We start from the raw sequence: 17,049 nt of genomic DNA, 5'->3' as shown, positions 1-17,049 counted from the left end.
AATCTTTATCCTTTGAAAACGTTTCCAATATTTGTTGATCTTGTTTGCAGTTTTTATGAAGACATAAGTTGAGCAACGAGGTAATTTGAGATTTTTTTCTTTATTTTCATAACTTTATCCTGGTTTGTGTCGTGAGGTCTCAATGTTTTTTTTTATATTTTATGTTTCAGTGAGTTTAATTTTCCATTTGTCCTACAAGAAATCCCTAACGTGCAAAAAGAAGTGTCTCTTTTACTCATGAATTCATCCACATTATGTTTTTCACTATGTTAAACACTATAGAGGCTTTGCATATGACTGCAGAAACCCAAGAGGAATGAGAAAAGTCAAAGGTATCAGATGAGACATCTAACGTTGGAGAGGGCAGAGAGGAAATGGTTTGGATCTGTGTGGAGGAGAGGTGCTATAATGGAGCTGTCACGTTTTAGATAAGGTGGCAAAGAAAGATGCAGAAGAGGACAAGAAGATGTGTGAAGTGATGACTCGTGAAAGGTTGAGCTGTGATGAGCAGGAAATGCAGGAGGCAGTTAATGAAGGTCAATAAATCAAAACCTTCCTCAAACTAATGCATGCCGCCCGCCCCCTTTCATGTCAGAGTTCAAACCTGAGATCATTTTATTTTGAAAAAGGACTAAGTTTCATTAAAACGTGTCATTTGATTTGTGAGATAGTTGACTAACAGACAGACAGACGCCCCCTAAACAAATGCAATAATTTATCAGAGATTGAACAGAAACTGAGGAAGTGTTCAGAAAACAGGTGTGCTGATGAACAAACTGGACGAGACGTGAGGAGAGCCGAACATCTGAAGGACAAGACTCGAACATAAAATCCAAACTTGTGACGGGACCAGAGGAGCTTCATGATTACTCCACTGAGTCGCCCCTTAGGTTTTGATTAAAGGTTTGACTCTTTTTTTAAAAATGGGTGAAAAATTAATTCTCTGCATTTTTTCCATCTCACATGTGAGCACACATGCAGGACAGAGGGCTGCCATCTAGGTCAACGGGAGCAGCAAACGCCTTGCTCAAGGGCCCGCAGTGGGGAAAATGAGGGTGGACGCAGGTCTGGGTGCTTCACCTTTTCCAACCAAATGTTTTGTGCTGGTCTGAAGATTTACTTTATTTTCATTGCCATAATAACAGTTCTGGATAGCAACAACATTTTGATGGAGAATCAAACACATTGATACATTAGCACATAGTGGTGTGAAAGAACTTTGCAGGTTCTCATGATCCGTGTAAACACAGATACAGCATCTAAGGACAGGAAAGAAGAAGTGAAAAACTGTAAACAGCCAGATGTTGAAGGGGTAGTAGTTGGTTGCTGCAGCAATGCAATATCCATTTCACAGTTATTGTCATGATGAGATTTGAGATGTAAGGATAATGGGCGGGGTCACAGAGAGATGCTGTTCGTTTAACAGTCTCTCAGCCTGTGGATGCAGACTGTGAGCCATTTTGGTGGTCCTGGCACTGTAGACCGGAACCTTCTGCCTGAGGGTAACAGATGGAATAGACCATGTGCAGGATGTTGTTGACTTCTGTTCATGTTGTTGAACTTGCAGCCTCCGGATTAAATGCTTGCCTTTTCTAACCTCTACACCACCACTCCCCCTTTTTAAAATAAATTTATTCAGCTGCTGTGTGAACAAGAATCACATCCTTATGTCTAACTCCTGTGCTCCAGCATCAACGTGTGGCACGGGGGCTGCACAGCTGGAGAGAGAGTGGTGAAGGCTGCACAGAAGACTGCTGGAGTCAGCCTCCCCACCATCACAGACATCTACACTGCAGGAAGAGGGCCACCTGCATCATGAAGGACCCCACTCACCCAGCACACACACTTTTTGTGTCACTCCCCTCAGGCAGGAGGTTGAGGAGCATTAAGTGCAGAACCACTAGACTGAGGAACAGCTTCTACCCTGAAGCTGTTAGACTCATGAATCCCTAACCCAAATAATCACTGTCATGCCACTTTAAATGGAGATTTGTCACTCTGTGCTGCTGATTATCCATGCTGCTGATTTCTTACCCATACGCTGTTATATTCATACCCACCTGCTCACAACAGACTCATGTTCAGGCTGCTGTTTAATATACCATATTACATGGTATACATTACATATTACATTTTACAGTATTGTTTAGCGTATATCTTAGATCCTACTGTTTCTTATTTTCATCCATCCATCCATTATCTTTTACCCGCTTATTCCATTTTGGGTCACGGGGGTCGCTGGTGCCCATGTCCAGCAATCACTGTGCGAGGGGCGGGGTACACCCTGGATGGGTCGCAAGTCCATCACAGGACACATAGAGACAAACGAGACAAACAACCATTCACTCTCTCACTCACACGTAGGGACAATTTTTAGAGTTACCAATCAGCCTAACATGCATGTTTTTGGTCTGTGGGAGGAAACCGGAGTACCCGGAGTAAACCCACGCATGCACGGAGAGAACATGCAAACTCCACCCAGAAAGGCCCCTGGACCGGGGTTTGAACCAGGGACCTGCTCGCTGAGAGGCAGCAGCTCTACCAGTTGCGCCACCGTGCTGCCTGTTTCTTATTTTTATACTTTATATTTTTTTCTATTTTTAGGTGTAACTGGGACCTTGAGTACACAATTTTGTGCCACCTCATGTACCACATGTGATGCGAATGGCAATAAAGAAGAACCTTACAACAAATTTTCTCTTATTTCTCTTTCTAAAGTAAGAAACCAGGGTTTTTTATGGTGCTTTTTGATAAAAACTAACATTTTACCTTATTTAGTTACCACTATTCTAAAGAAGTATTATAAAATAAACTGACTTTCATTCTATTTACGATACTGAGTTGTTAAAATTCATTAACTCGACAAGGTTTCTGACAGAATCAGCAGTCTGACAGATACAGGAGGTTGCAGCTTTTCCTGCTAATTTACAATTTAAACACACCACAAAGGCAAAGCAACCTCTAACACCCCCAGATGTTACTCCCAGCTGTGCCTGACAACATTTAGAGAATAAAACCAGCAGTTCCTCTTGTCCTTCAGGAGTTTGATGATCAGTCCCCCAGGAGTGCAAACCTCTGAAATCTCATTGAAACTGAGATCCACAACTCCGAACATATTTTGGAAATTATTATTTATAACACCTCCAGTGCCTCCTGAGACCACACTGCTTATTAGTTGTTGCACATTAAGTTCTCCTGTTAGCTCTCAGGTGCCGTTCACACCTGGTGTTAAACATCCATCTTGGGTGGGTACGTCACTAAATGGTCAGCATTTATTTTTTGCACTAAGGCCCCATTTACACGGACACAGTGGGGGTAACGTAGTTGCCATGCCAGGTCATTAGATGGCGCTGTGAATTTTGTATATTCATCTAATCCACATGTGTGCTGCCTGGGACTGCTCAGTAAGGACTCTCCTCCGGTCTGAAAGCCCAGCTAACGACTTAACGACAAGTTGAAGCTGGATTCTGGATACGAGTCGACAAATTTGAAGAGAGATGTTGGAGCAACTATTCACTTAAAATTCCCCTCAGTTCTTATATTTAATCCATTCAATGTTTTAAGCTACGTTAAGCAAAGGAGTGACAGCCTGAACAAGCCAGATAAACAACATGGCGTCAGTACCCAGGATGACAACGGAGAAGAAGGCTCCAGTTCAATTTGCGGTTCGGTTAACGTGTTTTTAATAGTGTGTTCAGTTTTCTTATCAGTGTTTGTGTGACATACAGTTTGAGGTGGTGAATGAATAAATAAAAATCAAACCTGATGTCTTCATTTTCAACTTTAATAACATGAAATATGTTTTGCATCGTTTAAATCGCATAACTTGAATGACATAACGTCCAGATAACTTCATTAGCTCAGATAGCTTTGTTACATCTCCCACCACTAACAGAAACACGATTTATTATTGTTACTGTTAATTATTTAGCACATTTTGTGTGTTATAGTCCAGCGCGACACGTGAAATATGCCTCAACAGGCACGTTGGTGATTTCCAACTGGATGAGACTGGCATCTCTTCCAACACAAACATCGATCACAGCAGCTACACTCCGGGATAGATTAACTACGAGACCCAAAATATATTCCATCGGTCGTAGAAAAGAAAGCAGTTCGTCATACTTCACTGCCATTGTTGATTAAAAATATGTCGTCGATCCGCGTGTGCGTGAAATGTACATCTGTAGTGCGCATGTGGCCGAACCGCAGAGAGCAAGGTGCGGTTTCCCTCAAAATACGTGCCGTGTAATGTGTACCCCCTGATCTTTTGTTTGGATGTTAATTACCCACATTGTATGCAGATAAACACACAGCCACGCCACACAGGGAGCTGTCAGCGAGCAACAAACAAAACGAGATATGTGAGAACAACAAGAGACTTCACAGAGCTCGGTGTCAGAGCAGAGACAATTTAACATAAAAATATCCTCCACAATGAAACAAAGTGCACTGAAAGCCACAAGATGCTTTGAGCAACATCAGTACTGCGTTCAGCAATGTGAATTAAAATTAGAGTGACCACAGTGGGTCCAATCTACGGTGGCCCTAAGGTGTAAATGAACATTTGAAAAAACTGAATTACATTAAGCCAAACAGGAAGTTTTTTTTTTTCTTTTTACTTCAACAGCATAAAACCGAACAACAGAACAATATACAGTATTCATAAATTAATAAAAGTATATCACCACCAAGACACAGTTAGCAGGTTATCCTTTTAACTGTATCTCCGTTGTGTGTGTACCGTATATTGTACTGTCTGTTGTTCGATTTTATGCTGTTAATAAAGTAAAAAAAAAAAATTCCTGTTTGGTTTAATGTGATTCTGTTTTTTTTCAAACGTGATTTCGGCCACTTCCGCTTTGGTTTAATGTAATACAGTTTTTTCAAATGTAGCTGTGATTTTGTTATTTTTGTTGCGTTTTTTCAAATGTTGTTCATTTACACCTTAGGGCCACCGTACCAATCAGCTCTGAAACAATTAGAACAAACTCAAGGAAAACTCACCAGTCTGTTCTCGTAGTTCACTCTGATTAAATCATGACAAACTGAACTTTTTATTAAAGACTAAAACTTTTAGCACTAAAACAACTAAACAAAGCAACTAAAATTGAATTTAAAATTAGTTTAAAGGAACAAAGAGGACGCTCCACTCCTGTCCTCTAACGGTTCTGGGGCTAGCTTTTTGTGGTTTTGTCTTTCTGCTGGACTGATGATTTTTCGGATTACGTCAGAACATGTTTGCAGTTGGTGGTTTTACTGTAATGAGTCAAAATGGTCCCCTGCTGGTTGTCTGTTCCGCCTGCTTCTTTGAGAGATAATCATCTGTTGTTTCTTCTAACCAAGAATCTTTTAATCAATGTTTTGTAGCCACAGTTTTAAAAAGAAACATTTGATTTTAATTTGGCGTAGCGTTCAGCTTTGACCAGGTCTGATCTACAGTAGGAGCACTGGAAGTGCAAAACACAGGCATTACACATGTATTACAGTATTAAAATACTTTATTGTGTGTATATTTGTTTTGTTTAGTATTAAGTTTCAGTTTCAGGTTTTATCGTTCGTGTTAATATATTTTTTTTGTGAAGCCTTTGCTCTATGCTTGGTTCTCGGTTGTGTTATTGTTTCCTGTAGATATTTTAGCTCAGTGCAGCGCTTCTGTCACCTCCAATCAAACGTAAGTCTTTTGTGTATTTGTTATTTTTTCCACCTTGGTTGTGGAAAACCTGGAACTCCTTGCAAAAAAGATCTGAAGTTCTTGACTTTGACCTCTCTAAGGGATTTTAAACAACTGTTAAGTTCAATGTAAAATAAATATTTCTGTTTTTAATATTTTACACGTTTTATAATGTAGCTGTTTTTGTTTCATTTTATATCACTACTTTTCATTTTATATGTTTTTATATGAATGCTTATTGTTGTCTGTACCTCATTTATGGGTTTTGTTTAAAACAGGTCTCTATTGAAAATGAGTCCTCGTGACTCAACGAGACTAACCTGTATAAATAAAGGTTGAATTAAAAATGATGTATCATCAGAATATTCACAAAAACTGAAGTCCAGGTAATAACTTAAGTAGAAGTTTCTAGATTGAGGATCGACGGACTGTATTTAGACGACCAAATGCGTGGCATTAAAACGGACCAAGACCACCTCCTATTGGTTTGAGTGAAAACAGGTTCATTGCGTACTAAGAAAGTTTAGACCTGTATTGAATATACCATGTTTTCCGCCGTACACGCCGCACCGCCCCATAAGTCACATCAGTTCAAATATGTCTAATAAAGTGGAAAAATACATAAATGGGTCACTTCACCGTATAAGTTGCATCTATTATGCGCTGACAACCCGGAAATGTGGGCCGGTGTTGTGCAAAAAGTCGATTGGCTGACAAATGGCGGCAGCGGGAGCGTGCACGGGAGGACTTAAACAATCATTTAACAAGATTAACACTTAAAAACAATTATTTGTTTGTTCAAAATTATAGTAAAGGTGTGTCTTAGTTTAACATTTGTTTAATAAATGCACTCTGACGGTCAAATCAGCTGCATTCGATACATGGAAGTAGGCGCGTGCATGGGAGGACTCGCTGTGCATTTCTTCAAAATTGAACAAGATAACCACCTAAAAACAATTATTTGTTTGCTTGAGTTGAACTTTTACTTAATAAAATACTTTAACAATCAAATCAGCTGCATTTCAAAAGTATTTACTGCCTCGGTGCTCCGTGAGCACGCAGACAAGGAGGAAATCAGGAAGGAGGGACGCTGCACCTTTCTTCAAAACTTAACAAGACAAACACCTAAAACATTTATTTTGTTTGCTCAACATTATAGTAAAGGTGTGTCTCGGTTGAACTTTTACTTAATAAATCCATTTCGCTGCACCGCGAAATGCAGCTGATTTGACGGTTGCTCCAGGCGAGCTGGACGAAGGTGGCATCTATGGCAAGCTGACTGTGTCATTAATAGCCACTTTTACCTATTACATGATACAACGGCATGCCATACTACTCAAGTGCCATCTAGCGGCTGAAAATGGTAGTGTTGGGTATTTTCAGTCAGAGTGTATGAAAACGGTCACATCTCAGCCAAAAATTGGTTAAATAAAACAATAAATATGTCGCTTCGACGTATAAGTCACAGGGCATAAATGGTAAATGGACTGTACCTATATAGTGCCTTTCTATCTTATTTCAAGACACTCAAAGCGCTTTACACTACAATCTGCGTCCTCATTTACCCATTCATCCAGCACTCTACTAGATCTCTACAAAGCCAAATGAACACATCATTCTAATGAGACTATTCAGTGCTTTTAGATCACGTTCATACACTGATGGGACACACATCAGATGCTGTGAGGGATTCAGTGTCTTGCCCAGGGACACTTCAGCATGTGACTGCTGGTGGATTCGAACCCCCAGCTCTTGCATTGAAGGACGACTGCTCTAACCACTCAGCCACAGCCGCCGCATACAAATAATGCAAAAAACCTGCGACTTATAGGGCAAAAAATATGGTATTCAAATGCAAACTAAAAGCTAAAGAGAGCTTAGCGTACCAGGTCTGAACAGGCTCTCAGAGGCCAGACAGACTCAAAGTTCTGCACAGCTACCAAAGGTCAAGAGCATTATTTTAAACCATGTGAGGTGTGAAGTCATCATCACAGCAGGCCTCTCACCTCTGGCCTTTTCTCACACCTTCCTGCTCGTCCTCCAGCTCCAGCTCCAGCTGTTCCACCAACATCTGCTGCGAGCCCAGGGAGTGAGCCAGGTCCAGCAGGTCCTCCTCTATCCCAGTCAGTCTGAAAATAAAAGCAACATAAAAAGAAAGAACACGTGAGGAGAGGAAGTGAAGGAGACGTATAAATAAATGGGGAATTAAAGAAGAGGAAGTTGTAAAGACACATATAAAGGAAACACTAGTTTTGTTATTAGAATGAGAGATTGTGTTTTTTTTTGTCCTCACTTGTGCTGTAAAGTCTCAAGTGTGAGGTCATTCACTTCGATTTCTTTGGGCTTCAGAGTCTCGATGTCCTCCAGAAGGCTGCAGTCGAAGTCTGCACAAGCAGGAATCTCCCCCACAGACCTGAAATCACAGTTTTCTCAGTGAGGAGGGGTTTGAGACTGCAGTGCTGCTGAGGACGAGAGGGGAGCTCTGCCTCCGTCTACCTGTTCTGATGGATGAAGTTCTCGTACTCGCTGTGAGGATTGATGGCTGTCAGAGTGGTGGACATCTCCCTGTGGAGAGTCACCACTTCATGGTGGAGGAGGGTGGAGATGTCGAAGTACTCCTGCAGGATCTCCTTTCTGCAACACAAGTCGAGGAAGGAGAGAGAGGCAAATCTGATTTCAGACCTTTAGATGACATCAAATTCACCCATTTTTTAGAGTTGGCGTCCTAGCGTTCCCTGAAGGTGCATTCAGGTGCGTCTTAATAAAGTAGAATATGATTGAAAAGTTAGTTCATTCCAATAATTTTAAAATTCAAAAAGTTAAACATATTTTATATATCTCCCTGGATGATTGAGCTTACAGACCTTTTTCTGAACCTCTTTGGCCTCGGTTGTCCTCAAGCTGTTTCTGTGAGCAGCAAGTTGGCCTAAAAAATGTGATACTTTTGAGATTCCAACAGGAGGTTGGTTTGAAACACAGTGAAGGCTACCTATGGGACAGATCTGGTTGGCAGGCTGCAGACTGAGGAAGTCCTCTGGATGTGGGTCGAAACTTTCCTCACTTAAAGAAACTGGTCCAGATGTGATGATTTAACCGTTGTTGTTGTTAAACATATATTATACTGATTCATAACACAGATAGATATATGTCAAGCATTTACTCTGATTTAATTATTACAGCTTAACTGAAACTCAAAATTCAGCTCCTCTGAAAATTTGAATTTTTACATAAGGCCAATAAAAAATACTTTTTCATACAGATGGTTTATTGAAAAGTATGTTCATGAAGATTCCCTCGGTACTTGGTTCAAGATGAGAGTTCTGCGATGGAGTTAAACTCAAAGCAGTCTGCTCCTCAGATAAATAATAACTTACTTTTATAAATGTTTCTGCTCGGTGTCCTGAGATGACTTCTGTTGTGACTTGGCGCTATATAAATTAAATGAACTGAACTGATTTGGGGCTGTTTTCACATGAATGACTTCATCTATGTGGCGTTGCATGGAGGCCGTCAGCCTGTGGACCTGCTGAGATGCTGCTTTGATAGAAGCCTTCAGCTGGTCTGCGTTGTTGGGTCTGATCAACAACCCTTTAGAGCCTCTGTGGGTTTAGGCTGTGAGTCCCAGTCATGCGCGGCGATGCCACGGTCATTAAAGCAGGCGTTGGTTTGGCAGAGTGAGCAGAGTCAAGTCCTGCTGGAGAATTAAATTTCACGTCTTCATTAAGTTTGTCTGCAGATGGAAACATGAAGTGTTTTAATATTTCCTGGTAGAAGGCTGAGGCGACTTTGGACTTGATTTTTTTTTTAAAGTCATCTGGAGAACGTCAGCAGATCACATGGTTTATGTTAGACTGAGCAACAGCCCTGTCCTTTACATCCTTAACCCCGGCAACACGTTTGGCATCGTCTCTGGTTTGGTTTGCACTGAAACAGGGAATGGGTCAGTTGTAGAACAGGTCGTGGATCTGTCGATGTGGGGGCTCCAGCTGCAGTCCATGCTTTGTGAACCAGTTGGTCTTAAGTGTTATATTCTAATTTTAAGGTTTTTCTTTTTCCTCTAGGCCATATGTGTCAAACTCAAGACTCGGGGGCACAATGTGGCCCTCGTTGACATCATATCTGGCCCCCAAGATGTTCATTTAAATGTAAAATACTTTTATCACTTTAATTTTTTCCAGTAATCTTTGATTACGATGTCAAACGTGCAACAAAGAACATCAAATGAGACCAATCAAACTCTTGTTGAGGAACCTGCAACCAAGAAAAGATGTTGGATATCTAAATTAAGTTAATGTAGATTGTGAAACAGGCTATTAGTTTGAAAAAGGTTTAAATTTTGGCCCCCTTTTGTAAGTGGGTTTGCCACCCCTGATCTAGGCCATAATCATCAAATCAACAGAAACACTTGACTTATACATCACTCTGTTTGATGAATCTATACATGTCTTGAGTTTCACTTTTTCATGTACCTGTAAAAGTCAAGTTCTGAACTGCATGACCAAAATTTAAATGTTTACACAGGAAATAAATGATGAACGCTGACAACTAAAATCATTATTGAATGGATACTTAACGTACGATGGGTGACAATTAAATATTTTGGATTTTAAAAAGGCAGAAAATGTGAAGATAAAGATGGAAGTGTTCAGAAAACAGATCAGACTGCTGTACAGAAATCAAGTTTCCTCAACATTCTTTTGGAGATTTTGCTGAAAATGAGTTGTGACCTTACAGTATGAGCACCATCTCCTCCTGCAGCGTCTGCAGCGCGCCGAGCAGAGCCGGCTGCATGTGCCCGCAGTGATGCTGATGGTACACCTGAGCGGCTCGCACAGAGAGGACGTACTCATTATGGAGCTCGTGGAGCTTCCCCACAGCCTTGATGTAACGCTCTTTGTTCTTGTCTCGATCCTTATCTGAGCACAAACCAACAGGTTTAAAAGGAAAAAGAAGAAGAAGACACCACAGGGCCTCAGCCTGAAAGTGATTCAGGAAGTGAATATTGTGTGGAAAGCCCACCTTTATTTGAGTCCTGGTACTTTCTCTTCGCCTGAGCTGCATCTTTATGTGCCTGCCTGTAGCTGTTCTTCAGCCGCTCCAGCTCCAAGCAGGTCACCTTAAAATACAGTTTCATAAAATACAAACTTTACCCTAACTGGCCGGTCTTGCAAGGAACATTGCTCCAGTTTTATGAAACAATAAGTTGCTTTGACAACAGCTGCACTTTGGTTTAGTCATGCATCTGTAAATAAAAGTGTGAGTGAATTATTTGAGCTTCTTGGTGCGATGAGTGTGAGATTAACACACACAGACACACACAGGAAGTGGACGGCAGACCTGCACAAACAAACACAAACTAGATGAGGAAATGGTTTGACCTTTGTTGTGGAGCTTGGTAAATGTTTCGACACCCTTGATAGCATCTCTCACACAGCTTCTTTTTTTGTTGCAGCTGTTTCAACCTCATCTGAACATCTAAGTCCTGCAGATCCACAGAGCTCTGCTCAGATAGGTGGGCTTCATTTGCAGCCTGACAGCAAAGTGTTAAAAAAACAACATGCACTCCAGCACGGATCAGTGGACGTGTTGGCAGCGTTTGCTTGATGTAAAACAATAAAAGCCACATGGAGCAGCTACCAGTTTGAAATGACATGAAAAGTGTTTATTTCTTTATTTTTTAACTCGTTGGAGGTTTATCTGACTGGTGCTGATTACAAGCTGCCACCTCAACTGCATCTAAGCTCACTTCCTCTGAAACGTATCAAAACAAATCTAAATGACGTTTTCTGAAAGTGGAAGTCAGATTTTGTGCTTTAATAGTATTTACTGATTATTGCGCATGAACTTTGATGTTCATTTTTATATTTGTTGAGAATTGAAAATAAAACCCCTAGTTAGGACGAGGAGGAGAAAAAGGGGTCTGACTTTAATTGAGCTTTTTTATAACCAGCAGAACAGCATTGTGTGTTACTGTGTGTTACGCTATATGTTTTACTGTGTATTACCCTGTGTGTTACAGTGTGTTACACTGTGTGTGTTATTGTGTGTTACTCTGTGTGTGTTACACTGTGTGTGGTAATGTGTGTTGCATGGCAGCTGAAAAAATGGAACAACTGATTTTTATAAATAAAACCTGCTTCTACATCATTGAGGCTGTGTGGTAATGGAAATATAGAAACACCACTGTGTTTGTGTGTCTGTGTGTGTGTGTGTCTCTGTGCGTGTGTGTGTGTGTGTGTGTGTGTTTGAGCTCCCACCTTGTTGAGCTCCTGCGTCAGCAGGTTCCAGTGCTCGGCGTACGTCTTACGGAGCTGCTGTTTGTCTCTGATGAGCAGAGTCAGTTTGCTGATGGGACCGTCCTGCAGGTCCTCAGAGCGCCTCCTCATGATCTGACTCAGGGACTCCGTCTGCGACACCAGCACCCCCCAGGACTGAAAGACATGAACCAAAAGGTCAGGGGCCACCAGTCGTGTACAAAAATTGTTTCTTCTATCACTTCGTGGGTGAAAACAAACCTGTCGTGGTGCCTTTTCCTCTTAAATGAACACATTAAACATTTATAACACTGTTCAGTGACTGAATTGAAACGTTGGACATTTTTGAAGAATTCATGTGGATGTGCTGGTTAGAGATTCTTGAAGATTAAAAACATAAAGCAGCCTCAGTAACGACAGACTGAAGGAAATGTAATTTTATTGATACTGAAGTTTAAAATAAGAACACAACTGCAACAAATATGAAGCAACAAATATTTGTATTTTAACTGATTCCTTTAGGCTTCTTTAACCCATTAAGACAAAATGGCTTTTTGTTTGAAGAATGTGATCAGATAAGCATGATTTTCTGATCTCATTTGACTCCATGCGTTGCAGGTCAGAGGAGCTCACCTTGTTGAGCTGACTGATGTAATCCAGTCCGGCATGGGTCTGAGGTCGCTCCATCTTCTCCACCATGGCGGTCATTTGGTGCAGCTGCACTGAAAACTCCCGCTCGCTCTTGGCCCTCTGACCCATCCACTTCTTCATGACCTCCATCAGATGAAGCTCTGAGTCCAGCAGCCTCAGGACGGCTGCATGCGCCTGTGGACACCGAAAATCCTCCCCAAATCCCATCTCTGACCGGACCTGGACAGGCTCTCCTCCAGCCTGTGGTTCTGCTGTGAAACCAGCAGCAGCAGAGTGGAGAGCAGAAACTGTTCTGTTGGACCAGTGTCTCTGTGTGTTTCACTTCCCTGTGAAGCAAAAAGAGCTCAGCAGTTCATGTGCGTAGAACTTCCTCATATCTGTTTGAAACCGGTGCTTCTTTCAATTTACAGCATTCAACTTCTGCACAATGACAATTTATCTCCTGATATGACTGTGTATTAGTGCCACGTAAAACTCTGTTTGAGCATAAACATAAAAATAATACAGGAAGAGTTTGCAGTCATTTGAGCTGTGAACATCTTTGTGCACGTCACATCATGACCACTGTTTATCTGTCGCTCTGCTCATCAACACCAGAGTCAATCGGCTGGCTTTTCTACACCTTTTACATTTGTGCTCAAGGTCAGAGTAAAACAACTTTTGCAACAGTTCATTCATAAATGTGTCACATAAATCTAAAGCACTGCATCACTTCTGGAGATTACCTCGTGTCGTAAACCACCACTGAAAATTTTTATCAGTTGGATCAAAGCCAGCGACCTTCATGATGTTTGAATATCTGCATTAAAACATGATTCCATCGACAGGATGGAGGAGGGTTTTTACATGACCCCGCCTTCTAACGCCAGTCTAAACATGATACTAGTGGGAGGTTGGTCTTTGTGAAATAGTCGATCCAACGTGGTATAATAAGACTCAAACACTCAGCTTATTTTGAGCTGAAAAAGACTGAGCAGGTGCAGTCGAGGTTGGAGCGCAATGAATTCAATTCAATTCAGTTCAGTTTATTTCTATAGCACCAACTCCCAACAGAAATTGTCTCAGAGCACTGAACAGAAACATTCACATGCATTATAAAAGCCGATTAATAGAAGTTCTCTATCTGAGGAAGCGGCAGATTGCGCTGAATCTTCACCTTGTCTCAGTCTCCCATCCTGAGCAAGCACAAAGGAGACAGTGGAAAGGAAAAACTCCCTTTGAACAGGAAGAAACCTCCAGTAGAAGCAGGCTCAGGACAAGCAGCCATATGTTTTGACCAGCTGGGGTTTGAGAGGACAGGAAGGAGGAACAACAAACACAGAATGGCAGATCCAGGTGAACTTTCTATAGGAGGAAAGATAAAAAAAAAAACATGTTAAGATAGAAATAATTACAAACGCAAACAGGTGGAGTAGAGCCAGTAAAGACAGCAGCAGAGGGAGGACATGTGGTCAGTTTGTTCTCCAGCAGTCTAAGCCTATAGCAGCATAAGTAAGGGATAGCTCAGGAAACCCAAGCAAACACTAACTATAGGATTTATCAAAAAGGAAAGTTAGTGTGTCAGCCTCATGGACAGAAACTGGAAGTTGGTTCCACAAGAGGGGAGCCTGATAACTGAAAGCTCTGCTTCCCATTCTACTGTTGGAAACTCTAGGAACCACAAGTAAACCTGAAGTCTGAGAGTGAAGTGCTCTGAAATGATGGAACAATAAGATCTGTAATATATGAAGAGGATGATTTACGATCATCATTGTAAAATTTAGTCGGGGAGGGTATTACGACCGACCCTAAGTCCCTCTGAAGCAGCTAACACCAGTAATAAATGAATACAGCCCAAGCATCAGTCTCTTCCTTAACGACGTAACTAAACATGTTGATTTTAAAGGAGACAGTCAGCATAAAATCTGCACATTTCCTCCTCCAGTTTGCATTCTGGATTTGAAAGCCAGCAAGTAGTGGACGGTTTATGACCATGCTGCAATGTATCCCTGCAACCTCAGAGCGGGGAATTATAACCTATTTATTTATACAGATGTTGTACAATATTAAAAAGTCAGCAATAGTTTTCACCACTGTTGAGCAGAATAAACATAGAAGGTGAAATTGGGGAATTTTTTTGTCATTCAACCTTTATTTATACAGACTAATCTCATTGAGCCACGAGGACTCATTTACAGGAGAGACCCGTTCCATGACATGATCAACATAAGTTATAATATCCTGATGCTGCTCAATAAATCATTTTAAAAAAATCTAACAAAGATAAGTCAGATCTTCTGGATGGATTCTTCTTGATGAAGTGTTTCGTCTTTTATCCAAAAGACTTCTTCAGTCTGAGGAGCTGCAATAAGCTAAGTCTTATAAATAGCACCTTCACATAATGGATCAGCCAGTTTGCTGGAGACAGCCAGAACTAGCTGTTCACGTGATCAAGGAGGACCATCAGCCTAACAATTGGTCATTAGTGCCCCGATGGCCGCTTGCTATTCAGAAGGCTGAGTGATGCTAGCAATAATAGCATTGTAAGAGGGGGACAATTAAACATGGATGACCTCCACCCCTGTTTAATGATGGACTGTTTCTTTTCACAAAGATGGCCTCCTTTACTCCTCTCAAACCATTGTTCCTCTCTATCCAGGATGTGAACGTCTTCATCCCTGAAAGAGTGACCGCTGGCCTGGAGATGAGTGTAGACCGCAGAGTCCTGGCCTGATGATGTTGATTTTCTGTGCTGGTCCATCCTTTTGGCCAGTGGCTGTTTAGTTTCCCCGATGTAAGACTGATCACCCTCCTGACACTGAACAACATACACAATATTACTCTGTTTGTGCCTGGGGACTGGATCTTTGGGATGAACCAGTCTTTTCCGTAATGTATTTTGGGGTTTAAAAGCCACTGGGACATTGTGTTTAGAAAATAAACGTCTCAGTTTCTCTGATACCCCCTCAACATATGGAATGACCACTGGTCTGGGTCTGGGTTCCTCCTTTTCACTTGTTGGCTGACTGGAGTCCTGTTTGGGTTTCTTCTCTACTTTCAGGAAGTTCCATTTAGGACATCCACATTGCTCTAGAGCCTGTCTTGTGTGGGATTTCTCCTTCTGCCTGGCTCCCGAGTTAGTGGAGATGCTGTCTGCTCTGTGGTACAGAGTCCTGATGACTCCTAACTTGTGCTCCAGAGGGTGACGGGAGTCAAACTGCAAATACTGGTCTGTGTGGGTGGGTTTGAGGTACACCTCAGTTTGCAAATATCCTCCTTCAGAGAGCTCACAGTTCAAGAAAGCCAAACTGACATTTTTTACATCTTCTTGTATGAACTGCACACCTGTAGGAACCATTTAAAAGTATATAATTTTAGGTCTAGTGCACCACGAGGTGTTCATGGTCAGAAGAGACTTGGCACTATTTAATTTCCATCATCTAGATTTGGAATAGAGTAGCTCACGCTTTGCAGAGATGAGAAACAGGTTCCTGCAAAAGCTTTCCAACCCAGCTTCAACCAAAATACTTAAATCAGAGTTTCGTAAGTTTCAGGTTGAGTCAGACATCTTAACTGATCAGGTCCAACCAAAAACATTTTCTCAGAAGTGCTGAGTGACATTCAAGGATTCAAGGTTCTTTATTGTCATTTGCATCACATGTGGTAAATGAGGTGGAACGAAATTGCTTGCACAGGGTCCCAGTTACATCCAACAAGATTACTGTATAAAATGTAAAAGAGAAACAGTAATAAGATCTAAGATATGAACTAAGAAAAACATTATTTAAATAATACACTAAGCACTAATGGCATAAAAACATTACGCCGAACATCAGCACAAACATGAGTCTGTGAGCAGATGAGCACGAATGAACACAGCAACGTGAAACAGATCAGCAGCAACGTGAAACAGATCAGCAGCAACATGATGTGATTTTTTTTCACAGTGATTATTCTGGCTAGAGATTCATGAGTCTAACAGCCTCAGGGTAGAACTGTTCCTCAGTCTAGTGGTTCTTTAGCTCTTCAGCCTCCTTCCTGAGGGGAGCGGGGCAAAAAGTGTGTGTGCTGGGTGAGTGGGGTCCTTCATGATGCAGGTGGCCCTCTTCAACCTCCTTCCTGAGGGGAGCGGGGCAAAAATTGTGTGTGCTGGGTGAGTGGGGTCCTTCATGATGCAGGTGACCCTCTTCAACCTCCTTCCTGAGGGGAGCGGGGCAAAAAATGTGTGTGCTGGGTGAGTGGGGTCCTTCATGATGCAGGTGGCCCTCTTCAACCTCCTTCCTGAGGGGAGCGGGGCAAAAAGTGTGTGTGCTGGGTGAGTGGGGTCCTTCATGATGCAGGTGGCCCTCTTCAACCTCCTTCCTGAGGGGAGCGGGGCAAAAAGTGTGTGTGCTGGGTGAGTGGGGTCCTTCATGATGCAGGTGGCCCTCTTCAACCTCCTTCCTGAGGGGAGCGGGGCAAAAAGTGTGTGTGCTGGGTGAGTGGGGTCCT

At 41.9% G+C, this 17,049-nt stretch overlaps 1 protein-coding gene across 2 annotated transcripts in view; it reads right to left on the bottom strand.

Annotated features, from left to right (window-relative positions):
- Positions 1–12,786, bottom strand: part of fes (FES proto-oncogene, tyrosine kinase) — a 29,675-nt gene extending 16,889 nt beyond the window's left edge. For both annotated transcript variants that reach the window (XM_037696257.1, XM_037696265.1), the window contains exons 1-7: positions 12,562–12,786; positions 11,932–12,105; positions 10,694–10,790; positions 10,407–10,590; positions 8,171–8,308; positions 7,968–8,087; positions 7,681–7,803 (exon numbers count right to left, since the gene is read on the bottom strand). In XM_037696257.1, coding sequence (XP_037552185.1) covers positions 7,681–7,803; positions 7,968–8,087; positions 8,171–8,308; positions 10,407–10,590; positions 10,694–10,790; positions 11,932–12,105; positions 12,562–12,786 — 1,061 coding nt within the window. The remainder of the gene's footprint in view (positions 1–7,680; positions 7,804–7,967; positions 8,088–8,170; positions 8,309–10,406; positions 10,591–10,693; positions 10,791–11,931; positions 12,106–12,561) is intronic.
- Between the last annotated feature and the right edge of the window lie 4,263 nt (positions 12,787–17,049).

The sequence above is a fragment of the Nematolebias whitei genome, chromosome 2, assembly GCF_014905685.2.
Source record: "Nematolebias whitei isolate Nwh7 chromosome 2, NemWhi1, whole genome shotgun sequence".
Lineage (NCBI taxonomy): Eukaryota > Metazoa > Chordata > Actinopteri > Cyprinodontiformes > Rivulidae > Nematolebias > Nematolebias whitei.
Note: the sequence above shows the minus strand (reverse complement) of the source record. Positions and strands in the feature narration are given on the sequence as shown.